The sequence below is a fragment of the Bombyx mori genome, chromosome 1 (assembly GCF_030269925.1).
Source record: "Bombyx mori chromosome 1, ASM3026992v2".
In the NCBI taxonomy this organism is placed as follows: Eukaryota; Metazoa; Arthropoda; class Insecta; order Lepidoptera; family Bombycidae; genus Bombyx; species Bombyx mori.
The window spans coordinates 7,407,532-7,429,264 of NC_085107.1; the positions used below are offsets into that span (position 1 = coordinate 7,407,532).

Genomic DNA, 21,733 nt, shown 5'->3' on the forward strand with positions numbered 1-21,733 from the left:
AATACACAATAAGACCGATTAAACCTTTAAGTGCTTTATAGATCGCATTTTAATTGTTGATTCGAATTAATTATGATTGTTAATCTGTTATTGATGTGACTCACCAAGAGAGAACCGAATTTACGTAAATAACTTAGTTCTGTTTCTAAATAAGTTGATCTCAATTTGCTAATGGAAGATCGTTTCACACGTCAAGAGGTATGTACTTTAAGCCGTCTCAATTAGATTTTGAGGTAGATTCAGGTTAAGCTTAGCGTACCAGGTTTGGATATGTTTAGTATTTGCATTGATACTGCATTGAGGTGACGTCACTGTTCGAGCCACTTTGGGAACAGAGCAGGGGATTGAGCAGGACTTTACGGATTACCGTTGCAGAACGAAAGTTAGATTTTAGGATATGGCATTTTACGCTTACATTTTTAATAACAATGTAAATTACGTACACGATTTCTTTTACGTCGCTTTAAATAGTACATTATTAAAGATCGGGCTGCTAGTATAAAGATCTACAGTCAAAACTGAAGTAAGTATCAGACTTCGAGTCTCATCCGCGTGATTACTCCAAGTTTCAACTAACAGGGGATGTATTTTTTTTCTTAAGCAAACGAGCTGTCGACGCACCTGTTCTTGAATAGTTACTCAAGACTAAATAAATCCTAAATTCCTACAAAGTAAAACGCTAAGATAGTTAAGTGAAGTTACCAAAGCATAAAAACGCCAAACGTGAATTCTAACATCCAAATGAACACATTCAACATTTACTCCAATGTCGTGCCAAAGTTTCCTATTAGATATACTCGGTTTTTATATATTTGGCTATCAAAGGAAAGACACAAATTACCTACAACGCATACTTTTCATCGCTAAAAGTCAGTCACTCTTATGTATCTAAAAGAAATATTACTAAAATGTAGCACAAGAGTAGGTAGGTATATTAGCAAGTTTATGGTACTTGGAACGGCCTTGTTGCTCATGGCTGCTGAGTAATAGATTTAGAAACTGAGGATTGATTATCATATGCACCAAGGTGATGGGCATTCGGTTTGTTTATACTTATAGACACAGGTTACCGGTCAACATTAGACGATCCTTGCCCACTGCCACACCCACTGAGTTTCTCGCTGGATCTTATCAGTAGGTCGCGTTTTCGATCCAGTGGTAGAATCTGCGAAACACTGCTCTTGCTGGAGCCAGTGCTAGCAACACTGTTTGAACCCCGTGAGCTCACCTGCACATCAAGAAGCTGAAATAGCCTCTCAAGGTTATCAGCATAGGTAGTAAAAAAACGATGCTGGAGTTGAATTGCCATCAAAAAAAGAACATTAAGAGTATTGAATGTCGAATTTAATTTTGTCATTTCGTCATGTCGTCTTTTCGCATTAAAAGTGTAGAATTTCCAAATATTCGAAATTGAGTTAATATGCGTAACTATTTGGTATCACTAGTATTTTGCTCACAAATACCGTCAAAAGAGCGTAGTTTAGTTGGAATTTTTTTTTTTAGTTTACTTATATTTTGACTACTATTAACAAAATTAATAATACATAATTTTATCTTACTTTAAAAGACAGATAATGTAACTGGTAAAAACTAAAAAAATATTGTTGCAAAGATGATTAATATTAAAAATATCATATTAATGTCATCCTATTAATGTCAATTAATATCAATTATAAATATCATTTAAAACACTCTCCTGTAAAATTTAGTAAGTTTTGAGATTATACAGTTTTAATGCGAGAAGACGATGTGCGTTTCAGTTTAGTGCGTAAAACAAAAGGTTTTATTCGTAGCTGATTGTCTTGAGCTCATGGGCCGCCAAGATGCGACGGGCCCCATTCGCCATCCGTCAGGCTGTCGTGCGAACGCCGCTACACGGCTCTGCACTTAACTTGCCAACCGTACATGTGTCCGCAGAAAGAGGGGCTAACTCGCAACTTGTTAATAGTTGTGAAGGGGTCACGCGAAGTGGTCATCCCACAGACACCCAATTATGAGACTGATCATGACAGATGGCAATTTCACTCTTATCCGCCGCCTTTTATTTTCCTTTGCGTATTTTTGTGTTGTTTTTTTCAAAGTTAAAGTTCCACGCGTTATTTTATACGGTGCTAGTACATAAGCATTCATCAAATAATTATTTAGTAATTATTAGGTGCCTACCTGCCTTGTCTTGTCAATCTTGTAATTGTTAGTTACACTTCGAAAATATCGTTCTATTTTAGTACATGAACTATTTAAACTTTATTTGAATAGTATAAAAAATGTATTTAGCTCGATGTCTAGACTGTGTAATATTTATTAGTTTTTTAAATTTTTTTTTTTTGGTAATCGTAAGCGGTCATTGTGTCGGTTAGACACTGATTGAGCACCTAGGATATGTCTCAAATGAAAACTTACCTCTAAAAAAGTCATAGTCACTATTTTGGTGCTTTACTTCCAATACAGCTACTTATCAAGTGGCACCACCATTACTGCGGATATGTAGGTACTGTGAGGAACTGGACACAATGATGGAGAAGCTCGCGAATCTCCCGCCAGCCTTGGTTAATCTCTCGTCCCAGCTACTCCAACACGAGAACGCATTTATAACATATCGACGCTTGAAAGGCAAACGTGACTAAGCGACAAAGCGTGAACTTTACAGTAGACTAATTCAAAGTTGAAATACTTGAAAACAAAATTTATTTTAACGAAACTAGCTGTAGTAGAATCTAGCTAGTAGCTGTAGGATTGAAATGATTTTAATAGACCTAGAAATATATATTTTTTGCGCATCGAATATTGTAATTGCCTGTCATTTATGTACAAAGCAGTTATTGTCGCTTAGCCACGTTTGCCTTTCAAGCGTCGATATGGTTTCTAAGCTACAAGAGCTGGGATTGGAAGTTTTGCGTATCCATTCCTTAAACACACGTCCTTACGTCGACAAACTTCTACTTTTTTCAAAGTTTAGATAACTTCTTGTCAGGTAAAGAATTCAATACCCGAGAGACAGTACAGTACAGCTGACCTCTTTAAGAAGGATATTGAAAATTGCCATTGTGCTGGCAAAAATGCATCGATACAATGGAGTATATTTTGATTAAAATAAATAAAAACATTTATAAAAAATACTTTTACTTTCTGCATACTAAGCTGTAACTTGCCCAATTTCTCGCAGTACAAAACCCAACAGATGGTAATATTAGGTGCTAATATTAGGTAATACTTTAGTATGAAATTGCCGATTTGTACTGAAAATTTTAAATTCGTTTTTTTTCATTTAATCTGTTTATTCTATCAAAATATCTACCATTTTTATCTATACATTGCTGCCATCTAATAGGAAGGTCATATTTTATGCCTTTGCGATAGAACTCTGGTGATCTAAATTCTACAAGCTGTGTGAAAGCATTTTGTACTGCCTCCTGGGAAGAAAACTTTTTATCACGCAGAAAATTGTCCAAATCACGAATAAAATGGTAGTCCGTTGGAGCAAAGTCTGGCGAATACGGAGAGTGACGAATAGTTTCTAATTGCAGTTCCTGTAGAGTTAAAACGGTTTCTCTTGCTGTATGAAGTCTCACGTTATTATGGAGATATAATGGTGAAGATCGATTCATGAGTCGGGGCTGTTTCACTGCAAGTATTGCTATCATTGTTCGGAGTTCGGCACAGTAGACATCTGCCGTTATGGCTTGACCAGATCAGAGAAAGCTACAGTAAATAGCACCATGCTGAGACCACCTTTATTGCATTGTAATTAATATTAGTGTTTCGCAAAAGCAATGCTTTGTAAATCGACCTTATGATAAACGCTCGATATCAGCCTGGATGCAATGGATCTATCTCGGATCCTGAAATGTCAGTGGAGTCTCATCTTTTATTTTATGATTTTTTTTATTTATTGCTTAGATGAGTGGACGAGCTCACAGCCCACCTGGTGTTAAGTAGTTACTGGAGCCCATAGACATCTACGACGTAAATGCGCCACCCACCTTGAGATATAAGTTCTAAGGTCTCAAGTATACTTAGTTACAACGGCTGCCCCACCCTTCAAACCGAAACGCATTACTGCTTCACGGCAGAAATAGGCAGGGTGGTGGTACCTACCCGCGCGGACTCATTAGAGGTCCTCCCACCAGTAAATTAATGAATGAGAGATTACTGTTGGCCCGGAGGCCTCTCCAGTTTTACCAAGACGGGTGGGCGACCAAAGGCCCTCACAGGAGGGTTCTCAACGCTAAATATATCTGACCATCTTCATAAAAATCTTGGTCGCTTTTAATGGTAGTAAGTATCTATAAATATACCAGGTGAAATATTAAAACTACTGCGGTAATTTTATTTTCAATTTTATTGATATACCTAACCAACAATGTAAGCAAATAAGGCAATCAATTTAAATTCTATTCAATCACTCTGTACTAATACTTAATTTAATTTATATATTTTCGTTGCTTTTTGAAGTAAAACTTCTTTATGCGCATGAGGGTAAAATTTTTACAAAACGTCACGTAGGTATGCAACGGAAGTGACATTTTTTTTTTTTTTTTTTTTTTATTGCCTTTGTAGGCAGACGGGCATACGGCCCACCTGATGGTGAGTGGTTACCGTCGCCCATGGACTTCAGCAATGCCAGGGGCAGAGCCAAGCCGCTGCCTACCGTAAATCCGTAATACCGTAATCAAACTACTATTGAAATTAAGTACTTGTCAAATGTCAGTAGCAGTAGTTGTTGTATTTTTCCAACTGGAAAGGCAAATGTATCATACCATACGGCCTATACGGCCATATTTTATAACTTTTTTGTGAATAATGTTAATAAGAATTGAAATGAAATGAAAATACTTTGGAACACTAATCAAATAGAATGAAATTAAATTAGTCAATTCAATTGGCAAAATATTAGTCATTTACAATTTAGAAATCTAAACATAATGTGACTGTCAACACTGAGGTTTGAAATTGACATTTGACAACCTTTTGGCGGGAACATAATATCTTCCATTTCCCCTTCCTCTAAGTCTCGGAAATCTAAAGTTTTAGATTTGTATAAATATAAGCAAGACTTATAAATTAGTTCGCCAAAAAAGTTTCACTTCTGAAATGTGTACTTTGTACGCACGCACTTTTTTTTGTGCAGTAATTGAAATGACGGACTCCACCTGTAGATGCGCAAACTAAATATGGAAAACCACGTGACTGTATTAAGATTGTGAACAACTTTACGGTACGTAATTACCTACACAAAAATTTGTGTTTGCCCCGCTTTAGAAAGTAAATTATATTCGCATGACTCATAAAAGCTATACAAAGAATACTATAAAAAACAAATTGTTTTAGTTGAAGGCACACGAGCATATGGCCTATTTGATAATAACAGGTTACGTCGCTTATGGTGAAATGTAAAACTCAGATCCAGTCCTTCTGTAGACCCAGAGGTTACAAAAGATCCGTGTGATAAGAATTATTGATAATCCGAACGGCCTCTACTGTATGGAGTCAAATGAAACTAGATACTTGGGAGTTCCGACTGATAGAAATGGCAGAAATACCTACCTACTACGCGCGAGACCGAACACGTATTTTGTAAAGCAAGACCTTAAAAAACCGTGAAATGTCCATATGTAGTGGGTACTAAAATTACCACCAATTGCCAATGTTCATAATTATACCCGCTAACAACCGACAATTCCAACGCAGGACAGATTTTTTTACATAATTATGCTAAGTCACGTTATCCAAATGCAAATCTACACAATTTTAAAATGACCGTGTACAATGTAAATTACTATTTTGCATCAGTCCAGTATTCTTAATGTAAATGTTTTCGATTTCAATAATTTTTATTTACCTACTTAATTAAATAAAAGAAAACGTTGTCCTTTTAATTTTACTTTTGCATACAACTGGCGTTCATGGATAAACAACATCGCTAACGCCGGGTTAAGCTTGAGCTCATGCTTACGACAAAGGTATCTTAAGTGGCGGCCTTCTTCAGGATGTTGTATATTGTGTGCTTTAAGAAATCATTCGATAAATAACCATGCATTTAAAGTACAGACAGGTGTGGTCTGGATACTATTACAAGTTTTTTTTTATTTACACGCCGACACCGTAGTTTGTTTTCCTTCATGCAAAGTCGCATATAACCTCATACTTGTAGTTTTTTCTTTCTGTCTTATTGACAGCGCAATTTTATCTTTACTAGATCATTATCAACCACTTATCAACAGCCTCAAGAGCTACTTGACAACGTAGAACTATTGTGAATAAATGTCAAATTTCGAGACCGTCGTGTAAAGATTAGGACGTGCGTTTTGATGATCTACCGTTGCTTGCTCCGGTGGTAAGTCGATTACCTGTTATTCACTCATAAATCATTTTTTTCCTTCCTAAGCTGAGAGCCTTGAGAGGCTATATCAGCGTAACCTTTACTAGTAGGTGAGCTCACGGGGCTCAAACCTGACGACGTTGCTAACACAAACCCTAGCAAGAGCCGTGCTTCGCAGAATCTACCACCGGACCGGAAACGCGATCCACTGAGAAGATTCGGCGAGGAACTCAGTGGGCTGTGTCTTTTAGCTCAGGGTTAATTTACTCGTCGAGCCCTTCCTCGCAAGCGACGAGTTCGACGAGAACGATGACCAGTGCTTGAGGTATCTAAAAGCACCGTTAGTGGATCAGGAGGATTCGAAATGACGTGTTTGGGGCGACTTCGACTACTTTCCATTTTGTCCGCAGGATCGGGAATGTAGTTACCGGTGGCCACGATGAGAAGGTTCTCGTGTCGTGCCGCTTTATCGAAGTGGTCAATCATAACAAAACAGTATACGTAGGTACATATGCCTATTTAAGCCGCAGCAGCTGATGCTAATATTCACGATGCAGGAACAGCTCTTCCCGTCATCGCATAGCATAGGTATATTTGGTACCTTCTACCGCGGGTCAACTGTCCCTTCGTAAGGTGAGAATGAAACTTCTATACATAAGTGAGTGTAACGTTCACCCATGCGGGCCGCACCCACTTGTTCCTTCCAAACCCCGCTTTTCTAGGGATAACTTTCAAAAAACAGTGGTGAGGAGCGTCGATCTTTACCATAATCTACCTCTCACCAAAAACCCCTTATCTTCTAAGCAGATCGCGATTCCGATCTAGTGGTAAAGAGACTTAGACTTGCGAGGCCTGGTTAACCTATGAAGGCAATTCTCATGGCAATAAGCCTGGCGAGTCCCACCAACGATAAAAAGGCTATTGTTCACAAGATCAGTGTCACATCTTGGAGAAAGCTCGACATCACCCAAAACACGTCATTACAGATCCTCCTGATCCATTAACGGTGCTTTTAGGTACCACAAGCACCGGTCGCCGTCCTCGTCGAATCCGTCGCTTGCGACGAAGGACTCGACGAGCGAATCAACCCATAACCACAGCCTACTGAGTTTCTCGCCGGATCTTCTCAGTGGGTCGCGCAGTGTATGTGACACCGTTGAAACCACCCACTAAGATACTACAATGGACTCTTAGCTGGACGTCCGAGCTCCAAGCGTAACCTGAGCGGTAGTGACCGCGGTCAACACTATCAGATGCCTGGCCAGCCCATAGACTTCTGATATCGGCGGTCATCGGCGAAAATGACCAAGTCGACCATAATTGCTAATCCATTATTTCATCACTAATCAAGAAATAGCTTTATTGTAACTATGCATGAAAGTAACATAAATTCACATTAAATATTCACAATTCTAAAATCATTGTAGCCTCATTAAACCTGGTAAGAATTGTGGAAATGTCGGATGATCTAGTGTCGGATGATAGTACTAATGTTGTTTATCCTAGATCATTATGATCTCATGATTACCCTGAAACGTGCATATTCAAACTCTTGCATCATCACTAGAAATCCTGTCGAGTTTGGTTTCACTGGATTTTTCTGAACGAGGCCATTCATAAAACGTACTTTTTATTTAATTTAAACATATTTCACCGTTTTATTGTCGCAAGAGATCAGTCTTCCAAAATATTACATAGATTAAAATATTTTATACCTTTAACTATATCATATTGTACTCTCATTTTTATTTTATAAACAGAATATTGCAACAGCAATCTGATTTGTATTATTATGTGACATAAAACAAATTTATTTAATACACTAAGAAAATTTAAGTTAAAATCTAATCAGAAGCGTTCAAAAAGTGTCAACCAAACTGCAAATGTTAACATGATTAAAAAAATTAAACGTATTTATATATGAATACTCCTTTAAACAAAGTTTTTATTTGACGCGATAGCCAAGCAAGTTAATTTTTCTTTTATTTATTAATGCGCGCCATTGAAGGCGGCCTATTTTCTAAATAATAATACAACAGTTATGCGACCTAAATAGATCAAATTATGAATAATTTAAGCTTAATATAAAAAAAGAAAACAAGAAATAATGAACAAAAATATAATATTGAATAGAACAATCTAGTAACATTGAATCTTAACCAATAAGGTAAAATTTAGATGAAATAATAATATATTTTGGATATACGCAATTGATAACATTATTACAAATAATGTTATTTATATTTCTGAAAATCAACTTTTTTACCATTACAAACAATTCGTAGTAAAATATTGAAATTCTAATGTCAAGAAAATTAAAAACATTACAAACTACAGACAATATTTTAAATCGTTGCAATTTCAATTATGAGCTACTTGAGTAGTAAAATAGTCGGGTTTTGTAATATTTGTAAAGTAACGATGGCCTTTTTTAATAAAGCAAAACGTAGTCATTCTTATTTCGTATACTTGTAAGGCCGATAAATACCAATTACATTTAAAAGTACAAACGGTAATAGAAACAAATTCCTATACCTCTTGTATTAGGAATTTCTCACCAAGTTTCGCAACGTGTTCTTTTGTATAATCTGTGGAGCGGTCTTAAAGCACATACCGCAAGAAGTTTGAGAAAGAATTAGATATTACGCGCCATCTTGTGAATCGCCATTTTGACAAAGGGGCGCGCACATGCAAATTTAGGAAAATACAAGTACCTATAGCAAAAATGCAACATTTTAATGCAACATCTTTTATTTCGACATAAACATTATGAATTTAGGTTTTTAGTATATATGACGATTGAAAACTTTCAAAATAATATCAATGTGTGAAATGTATATACCGTAATATATGTGTATATATAATTATAAGCGACAACTATGGCTAGCATAGCACTAGAAAAGGACTTTTAAATATCAGGTAACAATTATGATTTAAAACTAAACCGATCAGAATCCAATGCTTAGACTACCTACTGAACGTTGGGGTTTCGAATTTAGACTCGTTGTAACAATTAGTTTCCATAATTACAGTATTTAATAAAAAGGGTCACAATAATCGCATAACTACAAATATAACGAACACATTGCCAATTACGTCACGAAATCTTAGGATCATCGTGATTTTTCTTTATCACATATCTTGTTGTTATCTGTACACACACATCAAATCAAATCAATCGAATTATAAATTTTAATATCACCACAAAAATTGCACTTAAATTAACGTCTTATACAACGATTCAAAATTAATGAAGCAATAAAAATAGAACACAAATGTCAAACCCTAATAAAAAAATGTCAAAAAAACAATTTAATCAAAATATGTATCTACTAATACATTTAAAACAATAGTTTCGTTTGCTAACTACTATATTCAAGTCTATATTGCGAGAATACTTTTACTACATAAAATAACGTTACCTACAATAGGTACTATTGAAACAGAGAATGTCACATTACATTTTTTTTTTATAATGGCAACAAAATTTCACTGTACTTATGTAACTGTTATTTCGATGTCCGGTTTCCTAATCAATGATAAATAAAAAAATATAACACTACACTAATATGTATACATATATATATGTCTTTCCCATTTGTTAATTACCTAATGCCTAATTGATACAAAAATATACTCGATTCTAATAAAAATGACCTCACGGACGACATGAACATTAACATTATAACAAATAATTTATTGCATGTTTTTTTTTAGCTCTTGGTTCCACTTTGAAAACGATACCTGCATTTTCTCATGTGTGACATGCCAGAAAATTTTGAGATGAGAATGAATGCAAAATATTTTTTCACAAAATGACTGGATGACCAGCCAGGACTATGTTTGATAATCTACCAACCGAGCTATGCAACCATAGTTCGACCAACGTACACTAAGATGAAAAAAAACTTAATGTCACATCTGTGAAGCCATTACAACAATTATATAAGGCACGAACTGTATTTAATTTTGTTCCCATCCCAACGATCTCTCGACGGCCATCTTCCACTGTTTGTATCTCATGTCGCGTTCGTCGTCGCTTATCTTTGGAGCATATGTGTTTCCGCTCGTCATGGGTATAGGAACACCCTGTATGTCTGTCTTGACGCCCCAATAGGCTACCATGGCGGCCCCCAAGGCAGTGCTCTCGGAAAATCCAGCTTTTATAACCTCTATGCCAACTAAATCAGCCTGCATCTGCATAAGTAATTGGTTTCCCGTCATACCACCGTCCACCTAAAATACATATGGGATTTGTTATTTGAACCTTCAATGAATTTCGTCCACTTTAAAACCCATCGCCCCGTGTACTCGTATCGCCGGAGTTAAAATTTAGGCGCATACTTTTATGTATTTATAACGAGGAAATAGGTACATCGTGATAATAATATAAAGTCAAAGATTTATCTGGTAAATTCGATTTTCCACGGATATTTAACACTATTCTGTTCGATTTTTTTATTTCTAGGGTAATTAACCTTAAATATAAATAATATAAATAAATAACCTTAGCTATTTAGCCTAACCTGAAACTATATAATATGTCACGAAGTCTTTCATTGGTAATTTTCATCTTTTAGACGTCTGATTAGCATGAAAATTTGCACACGCATCGACTGATGACAATATTATAGTTTTATTACTTTGGTTTCATAACCAAGCCTATTACTTTATTAAAGCGTTTTTTTGGCGATTTTTTTTATTATTTTTAAATAGCGGTACGAGACCTCAACCTCAAGTTTCAAAGTCGGGCTTCAGGATGTTTTATTTTGCTATGTCTAATAACTAAGTAAGCCTTTAACTATCTAATTCGACTAAGCTTGTACGTGGATATAAAACACGAAAAAGACACCGTTATTTGAATAAATGTTAAAAAAAAGTATTTTTCCCTGCCATCTATCTTGCGATTTGGAAACTACCACAGAAAACAGACGTTAAAAACACGTTTTCGCTCATGTGGGTAGATGGCGCTGATCGACAAAAGTCGAAATTCAAACATCATCCACATAATGTATCTACTTTTAGTAGGTACCTATGTAGGTTACAGCTATCTTTGTGGACAATGTCCAGAACTACCTGTCCTAAAAATGTATTGTATAAGCAGCCGTTACCCATATATCATTGAAATTTTAGGTACCTGAGGAATAATGTAAATGATTTATGTGTTTTAAAATATACTAGTGGTACGGCGGTAGTCGAAATTCGACTATAATTAGTTGAAATTATAAGTTTGAACATTATTAGTACATATTCATTACGTTCTATTGTCAAAGACTATTATTTTACTTACTATAATCATAGATTTCGCCAAGACTACGTTATAGACAAACAATATTAATTCATTCTCAATTTGACTACAGACTTTAAGCAATAACATAAGTTTGAAAATAAACGAAGAGTATATATGCGTGTGTGTGTGTGTCAAATACATGGTAGTGTATGTCATGTTTCTTTTATTGATTTAATGTATTATTCAGGCATAATCTAAAAAAAATTTAGCATTCTGCACTCCCTCTCTATATTCTCTATAAGTGTGGAAAATTTCATACTCCTCCGTCCGCGCAATTTTCGTAAAAAGGGGTATAAAGTTTTTGCTTCACGTATTAATATATATGTAGATACAATACTATACATAATATTCATGTCAATATGAAAAAATATTGTGAGGTTTAATTTCTTTTCAAATTACCGAATAAAACTATAGAATAATTATGTTTTTGTTCAATATTGTAATGCATGTACATTGACTTTCCAAATTACCTTCAATACTTGTAAAGGAATACCGCAGTCCTCGTTCATTGCATCGAGAATATCTCGCACTTGGAAACATACTGCCTCCAGAGCCGCTTTCACAATATGATTGGAATTAGTGTCTTCAGTTATTCCACAAATCACACTGTAACCAGAATTATTTACGACTCATTAATAAAAAATACATTATCATTATTTTCACCATTTTCATTTGCTCATTTGCATTTTGAAGTCGTCGTCGCCTAACGGATAAGACGTCCGATGCATTCGTGTTGAGCGATGCACCGGTGTTCGAATTTCAGGCGGGTACCAATTTTTCTAATGAAATACATACTCAACACATGTTAACGATTGATTTCCACGGTGAAGGAATAACATCGTGTAATAAAAATGAAACCCTCAAAATTATAATTTGCGTAATTACTGGTGCTAGGACCTCTTGTGAGTCCGCGCGGGTGGTTACCACCGCCCTGCCTATTTCTGCCGTGAAGCAGTAATGCGTTTCAGTTTGAAGGGCAGCCGTTGTAACTAAGTATACTTGAGACCTTAGAACTTATATCTCAAGGTGGGTGGCGCATTTACGTCGTAGATGTCTATGGGCTCCAGTAACTACTTAACACCAGGTGGGCTGTGAGCTCGTCCACCCATCTAAGCAATAAAAAAAATATATCATAAAATAAAAGATGAGACTCCGCTGTCATTTCAGGGCAGTCGTTGTGACCATACTGAGAGCTTAGAACTCATATCTCAAGGTGGGTGGCAGCATTAACGTTGTAGATGTTCATGGGCTGCAGTAACCACTTAAGGTCAGGTGGGCTGCAAGTTCGTCCACCTATCTAAGCAATAAATAAAAAAAGTTGCACACATTAACAATAGTCTATCTTATTACGAAGCTTTTAGTCGTTGCTCTCGTCATCATATCATCAATCATCAATCATAGAAAATTTTCTATATAAATGTCGGAAAGCGATTGATGCACCAGTTGCATTTGCTTTGGATGCATTGTTTATGAAACATTTAACATTCACACATACATTTTTTTTTTCAATAACTGGGAACAAATCACTCTCCGTCATCATCAAATTAGGTTTCCCTGTATTATGAGTACCAGAGACTGACATACATATCTATAAATATAAAAATGAATTGTTGTTCGTTAGTCTCGCTAAAACTCGAGAACGGCTGAACCGATTTGGGTAATTTTGGTCTTGAATTATTTGTGAAAGTCCAGAGATTTAAAAGGTAGATAAATATGAAAATGCTCGGAATTACATAAAAATAACAATTTTGTTTTTCCTTTGATGTGTCCCCCGTCAGACCGATTCCTTTTGTTTGTTTTAAGTTTATTTTATACAAAAGTTTAGGTATATTATTTATCGATTGAGGCACTACAAAGTCTGCCGGGTCAGCTAGTACTTAAATAAATACGTTTCATGATAATCGGTTCCTCTTGGCAGAGCAGTCGTGGTAATGTGGAATTCTTGTTTATTAAAGCCTTGACAGATGTTTCCCATAGTTTGCGAATTGAGGCTTGGCGCACACACTCGTTAAGTTTCTCTTTATATGCGTTTAAATATATACATAGTTGATAAACACCCAGACAAAGAGCAAGCAAACCTGTTCATCACACGAATGTTTGCCCGATGTGGGAATTGAACTCACGACCATCGTCAAAACAGTTACCGCTAATTACAGCACCACTGAGTCCAGCTTTATTAATTAATATCATTTTCTGTTTATTGAAACAGTAGCTTTATGCTTTTGAGATTCGGTTACCTTACCGACTTCAAAAAAGGAGGGGGTTCAATTGAATTGTATGGTTTTTTTTATGTTTGTTACCTTATAACCAGTGCTGATAATGGTAGCCATGAGAAAACCATATATGTCTTAAATTTGTATTAAGTACGTAGGCGACATATTTTTGACGTTATTGAGTTATTCATCAATAGAGACTCAATATCACGCCAACCGATTTCGATGATTATTGTTTTTAGTATATATTAATTTGTTTTGGAATATCTTTTTTTTTTTCTATTTTAAGGCGGTTTTTTGTTAATGCATATCTATTTAAAATTATTTCCTACTTATGCTGATAGCCTTGCGAAGCTATATCAGAGTTACCCTTACGCGTGTTACCTTAAATCTAAGTGTCGGTTTATATACTAACCCTCTAGCATCTTGACGCCAATACGGCGCGTATAGTCCACTAAAGGCGGGCACAAACACAACGCTACCGTTTTCTGTTGCCGTCTCTGCAATCGTTTGCGATTCCTTAGCAGTATCCAATAATCCAATATTCTCCTTTAGCCATCCTAATGCGGCACCTGCAACAGCTACCTAGAATGTTTCATTTTTAAAGAGTATATACTTCGCTTGGCACAAATAATAACAATAATCACTGTTTAATTTGATCACCTCGTTGGAGTTAGTCACCCTACATACACATGGGAATTACGTTTTAATGGAATTATTAATGTTTGGTCAGTGTGTTTAAGGGTCGGTTGTGCACGTTCTTATCGACTGTGTTTCGAGGACTTAACAGAAAAAATAAACTAGAAAAGGCCCATTTTTTTTTATATAGTACAGTTTTTTGGGTAGAAATTGGAATGGAATTCTACGAGTAACATCCAACAAGTGAATCGGTCTACACGTTTGGATTCGTCTAATAACAGAGCGAAGCAACGTCGCATTCACAGACACATCGATGAGAAACGGGAGCCAAGCAGCAAAAGCACTTAATTTCGAACACAATGAACTTGATTTTTTAAGGGATTTTATGACCTGGTAACTAAGACCTTTAAGTCATGTCTTATTTTAATTTAAATTCTTATTTTTATGAAAAATAATAATATGGAGTAAATGAAATGAAATGAAGATGATTAATTTGAGACATTAATCAACTGCGATGAAATTAAACGAAATGGGATGAAATGTAATCTCAGTAAAATGGTGGTCATTTATTAAGATTTTTTCAGTGGACTTTTTGGAGGATCCCGAGAAGTTACATCCAGCGACTTTGTTCCATTTTCCCACATTTGTGCACTTTCACGGATATTAAACAGTTAATAAACCACCGTTTTTACACATTTAAACCCGAAGAAGCACTAAATAGACAAAATAAAACAAATCACACAACTTCACTCCTCGCGTTCCCGCCAAAAAGTCCCACAATGAACTTGATGACTCAGGGTGGACATAGACCAGTGAATGCTGTCAATTGTGCAAGCTTCAAAGTCTGTGTCGTAGTCCCAGGTGCGTATGTGCATTTATGTGTTCTCTGAATCCTTGTCGTACATCATAGAACCAGGATACCTTGCTGGGCAAGTTCTGTATTATGCCCCGCCTAGGGTTCGATTGGTTTGTCCAGATCCAATGCATCTAATACTCATTTAACCGGCTATACCATATTAACTGTGCCATGCACAATGGTTCACGCAGAGATATTATTATTTTATCCTCATTATGGTTTTGATTACAACATTATTATTGTTGTATGTAGTTGATTTTTTTTATAAGTTCGATGGTCAGATTTTCATCATAAACCTGGCATTTAAATCAAGCGAGGAAATATCGACAGAGTTAGAAAATAGGAAACAATTGTCACAAGAATCATAAGGACACACTGCATGATCACAAGCTAGACCTTATGACTGATCTGTGAGAAAAAAGAAGAACCACTCTTTAGATGCTGTACTGCTGCGAAGTCTTAGGCAGCAAATAAATACTTACTGTGCAGAAAGCACATCAACTGTTCAAGATGATTAAGAATATCAATCTCAAAAAAAGTTCAGCATATGCTGGATTTGGAGTTACACAAAGATCCCTAATACTTCAGGTCGATCAATAGCTATATGTTTGTAATAAATGTTTTCAGTGTTTCTGATTGACTTCGGGGAAGGTAGTAGTACTAATGACTGAAGAGATTTCTGACATAAGGCACCTTTAAAATTGAAGTGGCTTTATCCAAAATTCTTGTTTTTGGTAAACACCAAAAATGTAATTGAACTGTAATCTTTTAGTTTTACGATTTTAATACTTTATTGTATGATTATGTATGTGGTGATTTTAAAGAGACGTAAAGAGTATTTTGTCCTTTTATAAACTACTAGCGACCCGCCCTCGCTTCGCTTCGGAAACATTAAAACACACATGAAACAAAAAAAACAAAAAAAATAATAAAAAGTAGCCTATGTTCATCAGGGACAATGTCGGCTTCTAATGGAAAAAGAATTTTTCAAATCGGTCCAGTAGTTTCGGAGCCTATTCGAAACAAACAAACAAACAAATCTTTCCTCTTTATAATATTAAGTATAGAAAAGAGACTGTTTAATTTTATAAACAGATAGAATACATGTTTATAAGTAGTTCAAAATATAAAACTAATTTTCTTAAAAGTTTTAATTAAGACACTTCAATTCTGAAGATGCGATATGAAGGGCAAGAGTAAAAATTAGTCATTAAAAGATAAAAGTTTCTCCGCTTACCGATCCTTCTAATGCGTAGCTTGGGGGATTGTTGCTACCTAATTGGTAAGCAACTGTGGTAAGCAGACCTCTTGTCGAGTTTACTCGAATATCGCCTGTATTATAAAGGACAAAGCAACCAGTTCCGTACGTGGCTTTTGCTTGTCCTTTCTGGAGGCACATCTGTCCGACTAACGCGGCTTGTTGGTCTCCGAGGCAACCGGCAATCGGTACACCTTTGAGAGGACCATCAGCAATGTATCCGTAAACCTGTAAAATAAAGATTAAAAACATACAAAATAAAATAACTAATTTACCCAGCAAGCACAAAGCAGCTTGCTTTGGGAAATTAACTAAACCAATAATTTCTAATAAAAGAAGTGCCTTATTAAATGAAATTGAAACCAAAACTTTTGATTCAAAGTAGCATTTTTATTATAAATTGATTTTAAAGTGGCAACTTTATACAATGTGTATGGTGTGTAATTTTGGAAACGCTCAGGATAAATTTAAATTTATTTTATCAACATATCAGCCACCCATCGGCCTTTTGGATAAGATCAAAGTTCTTTTCAGCCTAATAGCCACCCATGTAATATTTTTAAATCCAATTGCTATTATATTACATAATTTGGCTCTTATATTTAAAAATAAATTAATCCAGAAACAAGTGACAAAAATAAAACAACACATCTAACAATATCTAAATTGAGACTTTAAAAACAAATGAGGTTCATTTGTTAGCTAATAATGCAGGCCATAAATTAGAACCAATATAATTTTAAAGTTGTTTTGTATACGATTGAAAAAGAAAAAATAATGGTAAAAATGTGTTTGGCAGTGTCTTAAAGAAATTCAAGATATTCTTTGAATGTTTTTTTAAAATAAGTTACATTTACCTCAGGTTTTTTTGCCAACATTGCATATGAAAGTCTTACCTCTCAATTTACATTTGTTAGGAGGTAGATAATAATATTATATTCAGAGAATCTATAGTAAACACAACACATATAACGTTACCTCTGAACTGGATTTAATGTCTGGTAAGACGGACTTAGGCACTTCGAAAAACCTTAATAGCAGTGGATCCCAATTCAAATTCTCAATATTCATTAACATTGTTCTCGATGCATTGGTGACATCAGTGACATGCTTCCCGCCATTTGGACCACCTGAAAATATTTATTGTATAAATCTTACAATATGCACTGCAAAAAAGCAACTGAAGTAATATATGTTATTAATAGGAATAATTTCTTAACACACACAAATATTACTGTTTTGGTATTAAATTAAATTAATAGATTAGCCTCAGCATATAGCAATTACAAATCATAAGAGTGTGTAGTCAGTGTTGGTTTACATACATTTGTGCCTATGGGTGGATGAATGGATCCAACAGTGTGTGAAATATTTTAATTGTTGCTAATATTATATTTTCATACCTGTCAAGTTCCATATGATCCAACAATCAACAGTACCAAAACGACAGGTACCCTTCTTCATGGCATTCTTTACAGGATCAACATTGTCACTAAGCCATCTCAGCTTAACAGCACTAAAGTAAGGTGAGAGTGGAAGACCACATAATGGCTGCAAAAGTTTTTTTATATTTCATACTAGAGGTCCCGCAGTAGTCGAAATTCGACTATAATTAATTGGAATTGTAAGTTTGTACACTATTATGATTGTATTTTCAACGCCCAGACTACACTATAGAAAAATATTAATCAAGACAAACAATATTTAATCTATTCTCAATTTGACCACAGACGTCAACAACAAAACTTTGACAATAAATAAATATGATGCATGTGCGTGTGTGTCAAATACATGGTAGTGTGTGTAATGTTTTCTTTATTGGTTTAATGTATCTGTTATACATTATTTTAAAAAAATATTAGCATTATGCACTTCTTCTCTATATTCTCTATAAGTCTGGAAAATCTCCTCAATCCGCGCAATTTTCGTAAAAAGGGATACAAAGTTTTTGCTTCACGTATTAATATATAGATTTCATATACTAGTAATTACATCTATTTCATAAACATTGAATTTTCATTATTAAGATGATAACCATGATAGTAGTAGGTCTGATAGCATGCATCTGCAATCTGATAAATCGGTGAAATAATAAAAATATTTGACACTTGATCAATCAAATAATAGTGTTTATCTATAGCACTGAGATATGTGAGATTCGAAATAAAGTTTTACAAATTTGTTTTTAAATTTTAAATTGTTGTTAAATATACCACCTGATTGTCTATATCTACTACTTGCTACTCAAAGATGTTGACAATACTAGAGAAGCAGCCAAAAAATAATAATTAATAGATTTCATTCGATTCCGATCCGAAATCGAATCCGGATCTGATTAATATTAGCAACGCGTCAGGTTTGAGCCCCGTGAGCTCACCTACTTGTTTGGGTTATGCTGAAATGATCTCTCAAGACGAAAAAAAAAAGAAACTTCGATAATGAAATGAATCATTTCTAAGAGACTTTAAAAGACTAAAACATAAATTCTTCTTCTTCTTCTTTTAGATAATTTGGCTCCAACGCCTTTGGCATTGATTTTGCCAATGTCAAAGTATTTACAAAAATGACAGGTGCTTAGAGAGGGAAAAAATTACTAAGTCTAAATACAAATAAATTTGGTCGGTTTTTCCATACGTGAATCTGTGGTTTTAAGAACAGCACAAACAAATATATGTTAGACTAACTACTTTAGAGATAAATATTATTAGCAGATAAAAATGTACACAGAATATTTACATGTTTAGAATAGACTAAAGTTAATAAACAATTAATATTAATAGGCCGGGGAATGTCATTGGGAAGGATATCATAAAGAGGGGATACGATATTGGGGCAGTCGAAGAAAATGTGATCCAGGGTATCCTCATCTAATCCACACTCACAAAGAGAATGGTCACAGACCCTAATTTTGGCAAGAAAAACAGGGGAGCAAACATGGCCAAGTCTAAGACGGATTATAGCTGAGACAATTTTTTTAGGAAGATGGCAGTGGGAGGAAAACCAACGCTTAGAGGGCAGGGTCGGTTGCAAGTTACTAAAAACATAAATTAAAAACAAAAATCCAGGCACTCAGTAACAGAAATCAACATAATTACTTCAGGGGACTGGTGATCTACATGGCAGTCAATGTGTTAATAGTCCATAATGACCCTATAGAAGAGTGTGAAATTGAAAATATATCTAGACATTTCTATAGTGCTATATTGTAAACATCTGTGTTTGTCAATATGTTAGGGAAATCATAACGGCGAGGCGGTGCAAGGTGACTCCTGTGCGCGGCCCACTTTGTTTCTCCCGAAATGACGTCCTTCAGAATATTCCCAGAGATGAAATCCCGCCGTATCAACATGACGGGTACCGGTGTACCGGCGGGCTTTCGGCGCGCATTGCGGTACTGTAGGTTTAATGTAGCTGGTGTGGTGGAGCTCGTTGGGGTTAGTCGGTAGTCGTTTTGGCGAGGCGAGCGCCTCAGGCGCCCTTTTCCAAGGCGTAGAGGAATTGGGGTGAGTGTTGGGTTGAGATCTTAGCGCTCTTCGTCTCCCTCTTCCTCTCTGAAGGCGCCAGAGTCCGACATTTCGGTCTGTTACCCCTCTCGACTAGATATCCGTAAATGTATTCCCCAGTGTTAAAACATAACAAATAAATGTTTTGATGACTCACTATGTAATTTAGACAAACTGTTTAAAAAATCAGAAACTAGCTGGTATAATGGAAAAAAACTAATTGAAAAGGAAAATTTATACTGCACATTTTAAAAATGCACTACATCATTGTAGCCCTTCCTAGGATTATTGCTGTTAAGAAGTGCTTGTAGCAGAAAATTACTGAATAGTGCTTTTTTGCAAGTCATTTGCATGTATGGATATTTTTGTTTTTAGATAAGTTTATTTGAGCAGGTATGACAGGCTTACCTTTAGGTAATTTTTGTTTCTTGTTTTGTTTGGCACCGTGTCAAGAAGCTTGTCAATAGTGGAAGATGTTCTCATATCCAGCCAAACAATTGCGTTGTACAAAGGTTTCCCTGTGCCTTGTTCCCAAACTATAGTTGTTTCTCTTTGGTTTGTGACTCCAACTGCTATTATATCCTGGAGACATAGTACAACATAGGATTGCATTACAAAAATAAATTAATATTTAAGATCAAAACTTATCAGCAATGTCGATACCACAAATGTTAATATAATTAAAAATGTGTAATTGTATCAGTAACTGGTAACCATTTAATGTTTGACAAGCATGAGCCTGTCTGCACATTCGAAGTAGTTAAAATTTTACAAAAATATTTTCAAGTAAAAACAACAAACTTTACAAAGTCAATCTTTTGAAGGTCAAATGTTGAATACCTATCACGCAATAAAAGCATTACGATAGTGCATGCAATCATGCAATGTCAAACTATATTTTGAAAACAAACCTCTGGATTTCCCCCCAATGCCACCAAATTCTCCACTGCTTTTTCTATGCACGTTTTAACTACGGCCAATATTGCATACGGATCTTGCTCCACCCAACCTTCTTGAGGAAAATGCTGTTCTAACTCTTTTTGATGGTATGCAACCACATCGGAAGAATTAGCTTTGAATATAATAAACCGCGCACTAGATGTGCCTTCATCAATTGCCCCTACCAAAGGCCCAAATTTACCGAACTGGCTCATTTTTATTAAAAAATAAGTAAAGTCACAATAAAATTACATAAGTGTACTTTGAACATTTAATTTGCAAAACTCCTGCATTAATATCATAAAATTTATTACATACAGACTCGTACCTACTTCCCTATCCCCACTTCACTTCTATAATCAGCATCATCCAATCCCAAGATTCATCATTCAAATTAAAATTAATGAAGTTTCTGTTCATGACATTGACATTGACAATCAAAAAGGTACGAAAATAACAATGCCAATTACATTAGGTAGCACTTCTATGAATGTGAATTTGATACACTAAAAGTTTAATAAATAATCAGTTATTTTCTATGTCAATAAATAAATAAATACATCGAATATCTATAATTTTTAAACGAGAATTCATCCTTACTTTTATCGTTTCAGCGCCATCTTTCAAATTAAATATGAACTAAGTTCTACTATTTAGATATTCTTAGTTCCATTTGATTTCTATATTTCATCATAGGTGACGGATAGTACCTACCA

The 21,733-nt window shown here is 35.2% G+C and overlaps 2 protein-coding genes across 2 annotated transcripts in view; one reads left to right on the forward strand and one right to left on the reverse strand.

Annotated features, from left to right (window-relative positions):
• Nucleotides 1-4,952: 4,952 nt before the first annotated feature.
• Cyp305b1 (cytochrome P450 Cyp305B1) overlaps nucleotides 4,953-21,733 on the forward strand; it is a 43,452-nt gene continuing 26,671 nt past the window's right edge. The window contains exons 1-3 of the mRNA XM_062670832.1: nucleotides 4,953-5,215; nucleotides 6,197-6,334; nucleotides 6,730-6,952. The gene's annotated coding sequence lies outside the window, so the exon portion shown is untranslated. The remainder of the gene's footprint in view (nucleotides 5,216-6,196; nucleotides 6,335-6,729; nucleotides 6,953-21,733) is intronic.
• On the reverse strand, nucleotides 8,428-21,362 carry Gk (glycerol kinase). The gene is given in 8 exon segments (NM_001114863.1): nucleotides 8,428-10,555; nucleotides 12,080-12,215; nucleotides 14,238-14,407; nucleotides 16,555-16,803; nucleotides 17,554-17,705; nucleotides 17,979-18,126; nucleotides 20,487-20,660; nucleotides 20,990-21,362. Coding segments are annotated over 8 exon segments (1,545 nt in total). The 5' UTR covers nucleotides 21,233-21,362; the 3' UTR covers nucleotides 8,428-10,282.